This window comes from Athene cunicularia (assembly GCF_003259725.1).
Source record: "Athene cunicularia isolate RWA chromosome 1 unlocalized genomic scaffold, athCun1 chr1_part2, whole genome shotgun sequence".
Classification (NCBI taxonomy): domain Eukaryota; kingdom Metazoa; phylum Chordata; class Aves; order Strigiformes; family Strigidae; genus Athene; species Athene cunicularia.
Window position 1 is genome coordinate 45,772,220 of NW_020799092.1, and position 12,861 is coordinate 45,785,080.

At 40.8% G+C, this 12,861-nt stretch overlaps 2 protein-coding genes across 2 annotated transcripts in view; one reads left to right on the top strand and one right to left on the bottom strand.

The window, feature by feature from the left end:
* The window catches only part of LEMD3 (LEM domain containing 3), a 56,460-nt gene extending 54,145 nt beyond the window's left edge, over positions 1–2,315 (bottom strand). The window contains exon 1 of the mRNA XM_026865188.1: positions 2,244–2,315. Coding sequence (XP_026720989.1) covers positions 2,244–2,315 — 72 coding nt within the window. The remainder of the gene's footprint in view (positions 1–2,243) is intronic.
* Positions 2,316–7,991: 5,676 nt separating this feature from the next.
* WIF1 (WNT inhibitory factor 1) overlaps positions 7,992–12,861 on the top strand; it is a 55,482-nt gene continuing 50,612 nt past the window's right edge. The window contains exons 1-2 of the mRNA XM_026867978.1: positions 7,992–8,037; positions 11,912–11,989. Coding sequence (XP_026723779.1) covers positions 7,992–8,037; positions 11,912–11,989 — 124 coding nt within the window. The remainder of the gene's footprint in view (positions 8,038–11,911; positions 11,990–12,861) is intronic.

Consider the following 12,861-nt stretch of genomic DNA (forward strand, 5'->3'; position numbering starts at 1 on the left):
GGTCGCGACACGGGTACCCCCGGCGGGCCTGGGGGCGCCGGGCTCGGCGGGGCGGGCGCGAGAGGCGGTCGCTCTGGGAGCTGGGAAGGAAGATCCGGTCAGAAACACGATGTTGTGTGCGCGACCGTAAACAGCCCTTAAAACGTGATTGCTGGCTGAACGCCTCGTTATTGGGGACACACTGCGGCGAGAATGTCAGACCGAACATCGAACAACGAGGGTAGGGAGGCTCTGCGGACAGACCTGGACAGGCTGGAGCCATGGGCTGAGCCCAACTGGGGGAGTTTCCATAAGGGCAAATGCCGGGGGCTGCCCTTGGGCCACAACAACCCCCAGCAGCGCTACAGGCTTGGGGAGGAGTGGCTGGAGAGCTGCCAGTCAGAGAGGGACCTGGGGGGTGATTGACAGCCGGCTGAACAGGAGCCAGCAGTGTGCCCAGGGGGCCAAGAAGGCCAATGGCATCCTGGCTTGTGTCAGCAATAGCGTGGCCAGCAGGGACAGGGAAGGGATCTGACCCCTGTACTCGGCACTGGTGAGGCCGCCCCTCGATTCCTGTGTTCAGTTTTGGGCCCCTCACTACAAAAAGGACATTGAATGACTCGAGCGTGTCCAGAGAAGGGCAACGAAGCCGGTGCAGGGTCTGGAGCACAGGTCGTACGGGGAGCGGCTGAGGGAACTGGGGGTGTTTAGTCTGGAGAAGAGGAGGCTGAGGGGAGACCTCATCGCCATCTACAGCTCCCGGAAAGGAGGCTGCAGAGAGCTGGGGATGAGTCTCTTTAACCAAGTAACAAGCGACAGGACAAGAGGGAATGGCCTCAAGTTGCACCAGGGAAGGTTTAGACTGGATATTCTGAAGCATTTCTTTCCAGAAGGGGATGTTGGGTGTTGGAATGGGCTGCCCAGGGCAGTGGTGGAGTCCCCATCCCTGGAGGTGTTTAAGAGTCGGGTTGACATAGCACTTAGGGATATGGTGTAGTTGGGAACTGTCAGTGTTAGGTCAATGGTTGGACTGGATGATCTTCAAGGTCTCTTCCAACCTAGATGATTCTATGAACATCTGTGAACTCCGTTTCCAGGTTACAAAGTTAGCCTGGCGATGGCTGAAGAAATGCAGAGAGCCCACACGCATACCTGTGGTGGGCTCTTCCCCAGGGCTTGTGCTTGCTTCCCCCAACGTGCTGGGTGAACTTTTCCCTTTCAGAAGTCCAGCATCGGGACATCACAGCTGTGAGGAGACACGTGAAGTGTAACGGCATGAATGCTCTGGGAGGCTGTGTCCTCACTGTCAGCGACTGAGCACCACCCTCATTCAGTTTGCAATTGCCTGCATGTATTTTGCTCTTTTCTTTGGGAAAATACAGTCTTTCACATACATTACAGTTGAAACTATCTGTCTAACTATATAGGGAAATGTGTACTTGTCAAAACGATTGTGCCAATATAAAGAGATGTCGTGCTGGCATTTCTCAAAGCCTGAGGCATGCGCTGGCCGTTCTGGATTGGCCCTTTGGCCACAGAACCTCATGTAGAGGCTTCAAATCACCTTCTGACCCATTTGTCTGTCTATTCACCCCAAATGACACAACCCTGGGCTTACCTGCTGCTTATTCCATCATAAATACAGGAGGCTGAACTTCCATTTTGACCTAACTCTGACTGCCCTTATAACACCATGTGCAGAAGTGGTCCAGAAACAAGATCCAACTGCAGGAACAGTTGTACGTTCCCCCTCACAGTCTGCTGCAGTGAGGATATTGTGGATATGCCCTGCTAATGTCAAAACTGAAGTTGCTAAACTTGTTATTGAGTAACATTTGCAGAGCAGGAATTAAGGTAACTCTAAGGCGGCTATATGCTTAAGATCAAGCCAAGTCTACAGACCCAGAAGAGTGGCTTGAAGCAATCTTTCATGATGATGATGATGATGAATGGTGATGATTAACTCCTGTACCCCACCCTCCATTTCTGACCAACCACACCTGGAAATGCAGAACCCATCCTATTGTTCATCTAAGCCTCGTTTAACACAACTTTTGTGAGGCTGAGCAGTAATAGACTATGGTCTGTACTGCTGGTGCTCGCTACATGGCACCCCTGTGCACAGCCTCCTTGTTTCCCTGGCAGAGGAACCATTTCACATACAGCAGGATTGTGCGTTGGAGAAATGCACAGAACTCCAGCTGTAAGGAAGATAGTACTCGGTATTAACTCAATTGCACATTATACTGCTAACGTAAATGTACCTGCTCTGACCTATCTCCCAGTCTGTAGGAGCTAATTGATATCCCAAGTGCCACGAGAAATGCTTCCAACATTCCATTCCTCCTCCTCCTCCTCAGTGAGAAGGAACACACACCTTCCACCAGCAATCTATCTGGGACACGTTTTTGAAGATCCCCCTATCCCCATGCAGCATTTACCTCCAGCTGCCCATGACACTGGCCAAACCAGCAGCAGTCAGTCCCAGAGCAGATACCATTCTGGCAAGCGCACTTCTGGCTAGTGCCCGCTTGGGCACCTTCCTTCTCTTAGAAAAATGTGTGGTGTCCTGCAAGAGGTGAAGATCCTGTCATCTCATCAATGCAACTCATATGTTCTGTCTGTTACAGCAGCAGCAGGAGAGCAGTAAATACTATAAACTGTTAACAATTGAATCATCTCCTGCAAAACTGTAGCATGTCGATACACAGAACAACTGACTGAAAAGTCTGCATACTCCAAGTCATGCTTTAAAATCTGTGTGCCAAAATATTTTTGAATGTTTCAAAAATATCTCTTCTGGTTGATACTGAAGTAAGGATACTTCTACTACCAATTCAAAATCTCCACATTTCTTTAATAGTATACATTAGTATCAATAATATAAATGCCTCATTAGTATTGATACATTCACGTAGTAAATTTTTAAGTAGATATTGGAAGTAGATACTTTTTTAAAGGTAAATGTTGACTGCAGGGAGTGTGAAGACTGCTCTTCATCAGGAAAAAAAATGGTGGGGTTTTTTTGAATAAGACATTTTGGGTTATATTTTCCCTCTCATCCTTAAATGACTGCTGTTCTCGGGAAACTGCAAGTTCTACCATTGGATGAAAAAGTGGTCTTTTGGAAGTTAGCAACATAATTCTGTCGACCTCATTGGACTGGGATTCGAAGTTGTATCTTAATACCTCTTTTACCTTTCTTTCCTGATTCCAAGTTTGTGTGATGTTTATGCATTTTTGTAAGTTCTTAGAATCTATGAATGACAGTTGCCTTTCTAGGGTTAGTATGTCTCTTACTGCAGTTTCCTCTAGCAACTCATGCAACCCAGTCTCTATACAACTCGCATACCGGAAACACTGAGAAATCATGAACCACATCTAAAACAAATATGATCCTCTTGTAAAACTTGCAGTACTGTAAATGCTGGTGTCTTTCCTCTTACCTTTTGATTTTTGAGCCTTAAGATATGCTCAAATCACATTCGCATTCTGTTAGTAACGTGATGATCATGAATATGAAAGTTAGTGAAGAGTAGGAATGTGCTTTTTCTTTCTTTTTCAGTAAAAGTGGTGATTGTCACACAATCACAGAACTCCAGAAACTAGTACATTTACTTTTAAGACAGTATGCATAGGAAGAAATCACTCTTCACTATGAAAACAAACTGTATTAATCTATTTTTAAACTTACCCTGGTTTATCCAGTTGTTTCAAATACTACATGATGAACATGAAATAACTTTCTGCTTATAAAACTTAAAAGGCTTTTTACTAAGAAAACTAATGTTTAAATATTACAGTTGCTGCCACCATGACAGTTCTGTGTGAACAGACTCACTTGCACATCCCTCTTTTCTTATTTCTCCTCTTTACAACTTCCATGCGAGTTTTTGTAACGAGAATGAATCCATCTTTATTAAACAGCATTGTAACGGTACTAATACGTACCATTTGTTTATATATTGGCCGTGTCATTCTGCATGTGAGCCTGTGTGTTTTGCTGATACATCTTTTGTTGATATGCTTTTTTTTCCTGAGGGCATCCTGTTAATGTTCAAAAGGCTTATGCTGTCTCTTGCCTTTGCATTGCTGCTTATTTGTGGCTAAGATGTGGGCACCCACAAGGTATCTAATACTCACGCTTCCCATGTGGTGCTGAACTGCTTGCATATTGCAACAGCGTGAACACAGCATGCTAGATAGCCTACGTCCCACAAAGAGGCCATGTGTTTCCAGATTGCAGTTCTTGCCTAAGTGTTCCCCAGTAGTTCCACTCCCACAAAATGTGTGATGACCTGCTATGACTGTGCAGTTCTTGTCACTAAAAGCAAACCGTCTTAGTTCATAAGTCTGTGTCTTCATAAGGCAACAGAATTCACTCCTGCAGTTAATACTTTGCCTTTTGTATAACCTATACTGATCCACAGAATGGCTTATTCTCAATTGGGCGTTCTCCCTGATCACATTATATAATGCCTGGCTCACTTCATTATGTCCGTATTCCTGGGCACTGGCCATATATAATGGGACTGTTGGAGGCATTACTGCTGACTCTATATGTTTAAAAAAACCCACCAAGCAGAACTCCAAATCCTTAAGACTTGATTAAAAAAAAATATTTATTTAAAAAAGACTATTTACGTATGAGCCTTTCACTAAAATTTGCTTTATGTGTTCAGTTTTTTTCTCAGGGAGCAGAATAGTTAGGTATATTTCTTTTAGAACCTGAACCCCAGCTATCCAGCTCCCCTGGAACTGAGCTTTAAAAAGAATGCCAACAATCAGAAGACAAGAGTGACAAAGTGTGACAAAGAAGTAATAATAATAAAAAAAAAAATAGGAAAAAAAAAATAGACACAAGGGCTTTAGGAATGAAACAAAGAAATAATAGTGGCTAAAAGTTGATGTTTATTATAGTAGTCAATTTTTGGCTTCCAGCCTTTTTTTTTTTTTTTTTTTTTCAGGAAACTAGTGGAAACATTGTAGTTACAGAGAGGCAGGTATGAAATTGTGAATGCTGATGAGTGGTTGAGAGGCCCATCCTGAAGTTATTCAGAGAGAATGGGTAAATCTCCTAAGTGGGACAGTATCAAAATGTCATTCTGCTGTTGGTCGCTAAAACCTTCTTGCCCCTTTATCTTATGTCTCAGAGTAATTGTTGCTAGAAGACTAGTGCATACTGTAATAGACATTTCTAAGTGTCTGACAAATCAGTTGTGTTACTCATTTTCTGAAGCATTGCACTAGATTACATCCAGAGTTTTTGTCTGAATTTGAAAAGGGAAATGTGAATCTGAACTTGGTAGTCAGGCAGAGTGTTTTTCATCTTGGTTCACTACTCCTAACATACAGAAACTCTGACTAGATAAAACACACATTTGCTCCCCAGAACTGGCGGAGGTACTTCTACATATGTATAATACCCTAACCAGCATATTGTGTCCAAAAGTCATGGGAATACTTAGTCTGGCTTTTGAGCAGCTACTTTCCTATTAGTAGGTATCCCTTGCAAATACTTTCAAGGTCTAAGGAATGATAAAAAATAGACATGCATCCTTAATCACAGGAAAATACTGGGAAAGGATCCTGTCTGGCTGAAATCCACAGAACTCTGAAAACGTGAATATGCCTCATTTCCTGCATTCCTGTACCTTTCTTACTTAAGGAAATACCTGTGAGTGACATGCAGGATGCAGGCATGTTGAATATACTTGATGAGATTTTTTGGTGATGTCCTAAACAACCTTTAATATGGGTGTAGACATGGCACTCTAGCCTAGGATCTTGGTAGTGTTTGGCAGCAATGTGAAGAGCAGTGTAGACTTAGCCACAAAGAATACAGTTTAGAATTACATCCCTGACTTTGATCCAAGGCTAATGTCTTGAAAACTTAGGTTTATTTCATTCATCTAATAATGTTTAAAAGAAGAGCCATCATTCACTGAAGAGAAAAAAATGAAGTTTATATTTTACATTTGAAAGGCATCTAAGATGTCTGTCCTTTGCTCAGGAAAAGGTGGCTATAACCGCAATACACATTCTTCCCCTAGTACTCCTCTTAGGTGGACCCAAATGTAAGCAAAGTGTTCTTCAGAGCCAGTCTCCTTTGTCAACACTGCTGGGCATCTTGGTTGGAGAATGGAGCTAGTGATGCCAAGAAACTCATGCCCTGACCCCACAGTAATGTCCTTCAGTTGTGGGACCTTTTCTTCTTAACTCTGCAAGCTCATTAAAGACCAGAGATCTGTCTCTCCTCTTCCATGTTAGACTTCAGATGAAGGCTGGATCCTTTAAGTCCAGGATGTACCATGTAGCATCCTGTCCAAAGATGTTATTTAATTTCTCAGACCAGAGATACATCTGACAAGCCACTCCTGGTTATTGTACCTGACCTGAAAAAAGATGGCCTTCACCTTGCTGAACTTGCATTAGAGCTGCAGTCCTTTTACTGTAAATTGTTGGACCAGCTCCAATATTACTTCTGGGAAATCCTCACAGCAGCAAAGCCCTTGTCCTCTCCCTGCATAGCCAGACAAGAGCAATGCTTTCTGCCAGCTCTCCAGCTCACCTCTCCATGCCTCTATGACAGGTTGGGCTAGAATGGAACACTTTCCTTTTCTTGGGAAAAAAAAAGCATAAAAAGTTAAAAAAAACCCACACAGAAATGAAAAAATGAGAAGACACAGTAGCGATAGGAGAAAGTATCAAAAAGAGATAAGTAAAAGGAATAGGAGAAAGCAGAGGGAACACAGAAAGTGATAATAGCAAAATACCAACAAATTTAGAGCCAAATACTGAAATGAATCCTTGGGACCACATGAGGCTTTGTGGAACAGTGCAGAAGTGTTCTTACAAGGAATCCTAGAGGATGTTTGGAGGCACTCTATGTACATACGGGATGAAGTAGTGCAGGGGAAAGAAGGTGGTGTTCTCAGCTATTCATCCACACTGCTTAGGGAGCAGTAGGTGGAGGAGTGAATTCTCCTCTCATCCACACCATGACTTCATCTGGAGTGCAGACAGTTGTGCTGCAGATGTCTATGGAAAAGGAAAATAGCATTTGCAAAGCTAAAGAATTGGGGGCCATAGCAACAGAATAGGGGCTCCTCTAACTTAACCACTTTACATAATCTATGGACACAGGTTTCTGCTGGCTAAAATTAGTCCTTGTGAAAACTTCCTGGGAAAAAATAAACACAGCAGGGGAAAAAAAAATTACTTCATATAATAGTGTGCTGAATAAAAAAATTCTGCCCTGCAAAGAACCTGTGAGAAAGAATGACCCACTTATATATGTGGCCAAATATACTAGTGGAGGATTTTCCTCCAGTTGTGATCTTAAAAAAAAGCATAAATGAACATGCACTTCAGTGTTTGCAGAATAAAGGACCCAAATGACTCACCTAAGGTCATAAAGAAGACTGTGGCAGAACTGTAAACTGAGTTAATGTCATGAGGGCACCAGGCAGGAAATGAAGAGCCTTGTTCTTTGGTCTTGGCTCTACCACTGACTTGCTGTATGGCAAATCACTTCCTCTTCAGGTGATTCAGTTTCTCCCATAGGCAAATGGAGATAATGATTCATCTTTGAAGGATGATGATGGAAAATGTTATAGAAGAGCGAAGTAGGAATTCTATTCCAGTGCTCTCCCTGGCCCATCCTTTGTCCTCTTCTTGCTAGATTTTTTTCAGAATGATGTCATTGTTACTGTGAATGGTATTTTGTTAGAGATAATAAAGCTGCAAATTATATATATAGCAAAAGCTGCAAATTATATAGCAAAAGCATGTTAATGAATTAAATGCCAGATGACTTCTATTATATACTATAAACGAACAGAAGATGTGCTAAAAGAGAATTATCTGTGTTGCAGAGCCAGTCAGGCAAATAATTAAATGCCACTTTGCTACTCATTCTGGAGAAAAAAGCAGTATGTGACTATGTAATTTAAAAGTTGTCATAAGCAGAAACAAGTGAGCATATATACAGGTGAGTACATCTTAGAGGTATGCTGAAAGAGGCACGAATAGGAGAACTGAATGAGACCATGTTAGGTAATAAAAGGAAGATTATAATTTTAAAGTCAGCAACCTCATTTACAGCAGAAATAAGAAAACACAGCAGTTGAGGTAAGGCACTATAAGGGGTCAAAAAGGAGTATAGGCCTTTCTTTGTGTGTTGGTACCCAGGGAAACAGAATTAACTTTACTACAAGCTTTAAGAAGTAAAACGGGGAAGATAGGCAAGCCAAAGTTTTCAAATGAGCCTTTTGTAATGTGTTCCTTATCTTCCAAGTGTCCAAATTCAGATGAACGTTAAGACCAGTTTTTAGAAATACTAATCATTCACATATCTAAATTAAATTATTTGGAAAACCATCTAGACAAATATAGGGATGAAACTTTTCCAGTTAACGTCTACAGTAGCTATTACTAATCACTCAAATGAAGTTTTCAGTATCATACATGTACATTTGCAACCTAGTGTACACCTGTTATTTGTTATAACCATATGAAAATCTACAAACAGCCGATTAGTCAGCTGTATATTATATTGACCAAGATGGTACCTTCAAATTAATGCTTAAATCTACATTTTACATATGCAACTGAACATACATAATTTAGAAATGATGTTTCAATTTTATTTATAAAGTGTTTTAAGCCTTCTGGCATTGAGAATACTGTGCAATCTCAGTAAAAAAAAATATCCAACAGGTTTTAAACATAATTTTGGTTTTGCTTTTACGCAGGCAAGTTTTCCATGCTCCTTTATCCTAAACTCAAGAAGTACTCCATACCTATTCTTAGATACATCTGGAGCTATTATGATCATCTGAAAGAATATAAATACATGTATGAGGCTGAATTGTTGCATGAAAACAGTAGTTGCTTCAATTGCTTCCATATATTTTGCATGGTGCTGTGACATTTATTTTATATCACTGCCTTGTAATTTGGTTTTAGCTTTCTTTTATAACATATCTTTGCTTTCCATGGCTTTTTTACTGACTCTCTGGAGCATTTCCTATTTAAGTTATCATTTACTGAAGCCATGTTTTAGGACCTATTACTCCCTTACTTCCTCCCCTAGGAAACATTTTACTATGCACAGTTCATCATTTTTTACATCATTTTACATCATTAATATTGACATTGTGTTGGCTGTACAAGTTCCCTCGTTCATTCTGTTAACTGTGGAAATCTGCGCCCTTTTAAATCTATCTGCAGTTGTCCATTAGGATTTTCTGAAGAACTCATGCCAGGCAAAAGTCTCTAAATATGTGTAGATATTGTATTCATTTTAATGCTCTCATTATCCATCCATTGCTCTCAGAATCCACATTTTAATTCCAACTTTTCCATAATCTCACATTATTTCTTCTCCTTTTGACATCTGGTACTTAACTTACGTAATGAATGGATTGCTGAGGATACATAACAACTTCCAGATATTCTATCACTCCCTTCACTGAATCTCTTCCTGTTTGTCTCAGCATATCCACTCTGCTTCACCTGTTTAGTACTCACTGTGGGGTACTAAGGTTGCTGTTCTCACTCTGCTTCAGGTGCTGCCTGTGTAGTGTGGAACCAAAAAGGCTCTTGTTTTTTTTCTAAAATCTACCACTTGTGTTAAAATATATCCAGGTCACGGCAAACCTCCATCTGCAGGAATTAATGTGACAAAGAGAAATCCTGGTGTTGAGGTCTCTAAGCAGTATAGTCCTTTTATATGTCACTCAGACACCCACTGTCACTACCTGCCATAGACAGGAATCCAAAAGTGCGCTGGAATGCTACTGCTTTCAGTAAACAGGCAGCACCAGCCTTCTGCAGAGATTCAGAACTCTCTTATTTTCTCAGAATACCCTATTTTAATTAGATAATTTTCAGATGTGTCATTAAGTAAATATGGAAGAACTTTAATGCAATTAAAAAGGTTTGCAATTTTTGTGTTTAATGCCAAGCATGTCATATTCTCTTCTGATCAGATCTTTTAATAGTTTTTGAATTTGCCAACACCCTGTTCTTCTACATCTGTTACTGCATTTCTTCTCTCAGCTTTCTTCCCTATATGTAGGGGATTACAACCCTTGGCATTCAGTTCCTTAATTCCTTTACCCATCATTACCAAAGGGACTGAAAAGCCTTTGCAGTCAGTCTGGATGTTTTGATTCTCTGTACTTGCTCCCACATGAAACCCACCTCTTAGTCTGGCCCATACCCAGGCAGTTGAAAGTCAATGAAGACTTTATTTCTTCATGTGTGAGAAATTAGACTTAGCCAATGTAATAACCATCATCAGTTAGAAAACAAGAAGTAGATCACAAATGCCCAGGGAAGAGAAATGAAAATGTCTGTGGTAGAAAATAATTTGTGGGGAAGGAATATTCCACAAGTAGAGAATGTAAGAGGCCCTAATTATAAGTTCTTTATTTTTCATGTTATAGTCTTCTGTTGTTTCAGATCACCTCAGTGTGTTAATTTTTTCCTCTATCTAGCCTTATCATTCAATGCACTTTCCTTATTTCTAAATGATGTCATGTTACCCAGCTTCCCTCATAGCTGGACGTGTTGTTATACTTTTGCCTTCTTCCTGTGTAAGCAGAACTGTCACATGTCCTATCTTCTTCTAACATGTGGATTTTGAATAGAGCTCCTACAAAGCACTCCTTCCAGGTTTCCCAGGTGTATGTTCCCATCTCTCCAACTGCATGGTAAGGAAAGCAGCAAAACTAAGGAATTCAAGTGGTTTTGCTCCAAGGAGAAAAGTAACTGTACTCCCTTTTCTGTAAAAACATGGCCAATAGACTTTGGGGTTTTTTTAGAAGATGTGACAGGAAAGGAAGAGCTGACAAATGAGCAGCTCCCCACAGTGTCCTACTCCTGACACTGCCTAAAGTCTACCTGCATTAAATGTGGGGTACAGGTGGTACCGCTCTGAACATGAATCACTCAATGTCCTGTTGTATCTCCAGATGCTGACAGGAGAGCTGTGTGGTACAGCGGCACCGGGAGCCCAGGGCGATGCCTCAGCAGCAGCCGCACAGTTGTTCCAGGAAGATGGGTGTGTCAAAGATAATAAAATGAGAGACAGAAATTCTGGCCCTGTTATGACAATGGCAGTTTTACCACTGCCTTTATTTAGGCTAGGATGGCATCCCGTCTGCCTGACTCATACTCTACCAAAACTCTGAACTGAGTATTGGGATTCCTGCCCTGCCCACCCTTGCTCTTTTGTTTCCTTGCCAGTTCCAGCATGAGGAAGTTTTGAACAAGGAGATGAGTGGGGCCGTGCTTCACTTTCTTCAGCACTGTTCAAAGTGTTGTGCAACTTCTCATACAGCACGTCTGAATCTTGGTCTGCATAGTGTACAAAGGCAGCAGGAGAATGCAGTTGAATGGCTACGCTTCAAAAATCACATGATTTTTGGATTATTTTGTTCTCCCATGCAGTTTAATGCCAGAGGGGAACATATGGCCCAAAGTGATTTTTTTCCACTTTACAATTCACATATTCTTTACCATATGCAAGGCATTATTTCATGCTATGACATCTATAATCCCTCCCATGTCTATTCTTTCCTACCACAGATGGACAATATACATCTTGTCTTTCTGCTCCTAAGGCACTGTCACTGTGATGGTCTCTTCAGACATTTGCTATAGTTTTCCAAGAATGTTCCTAAAAGGATTTTTATGTGGTTTTTTACTATTTCTGTGAGAAATTATTATGATATCTTTAGTTTTAACTTTGTTGCTAGGCAAGTCACAGACCATTTGATCAGTTGTCAAGAAGCTTGCATGATCCCATAGTCACAGAATTTCACTTTTAATCTCCAGTGTATGACATACGCATCAAAAGCTTTGTGGGTAGCCACATTCAGCTACAAATCATACAGCTCTCATGTATCTCATTCCTTTTCAGTGAGCAATATTTATCAAATCTGCCCATTATGTCCTCCGATAGATGTAGATGTTAAGCCCTCTGAAGTTGATGTTGCAGGTAAGTAACTTTCATAAAAGAGATTGCTTCCTTTGCTACAGTACAAGAATAATATTGTAAAGGATGAATTTCTGTCAGCTCCTCTTCATGTTCTCTGTAATTTCTAAGGTAAAAACTTAATTGCATCCACTTTTCTTCCCTTTTATTTTTTACTTTGCTAAGATCTTCTCTTTCTCTCTAAAACCCCACTAAATTCCATGTTGCTTAGCATAAAACAATGTCCACTAGAGTGGAAAAAAAATCTCGGTACCTCTTCATAAGATCTAGGATGATTTGTCTCAGACCAATATAAGTAACTGAGGCTGTTGAAAAAGAGCTAAAAGAGAGTTCGTTTATGCAGAAGTGGGATAATGAACAATACTGGCAATCTTAGAGGGTCCTGAATCCAACATAGACTGGATTACTACAGTTTGCATCTTGTGACTGGTTGATTTTCTCTCTGAGAAAGTGTAATCTTCACCTGAAGTTTCCTCTGCATTTGGGGACATCTGGGGAAAAGGTCTCTTTTCCATGTCATTTTCTTACATGTAATAATGCATAAAGACAGACTGAATTTCTGTCGCAGACGGGACATTTAGAGGATGTCTCCTTTTTTCTGCTCTACTGCTACTACTAACTACTTGCGGTAAGATATTAAATATGCTTTGAATCCTATGTTTACCTGTTAAAATTGGTAGAAATCAACTAATAAATTCACAGACATCGTAATTGCATGGATGTTGTTTCCATAGGAAACCAAGCTAAAAAAAATGAAACAATGCTCTCAAGGAAAAAATGTGGCCTCAGTTGGAACCCTGCCAACAGCACTTGCCAACGTATCTCTAAAAAAGAGTATTGCAAAGACAGCAGGTATCCAGCAAAGGGGGGGATTT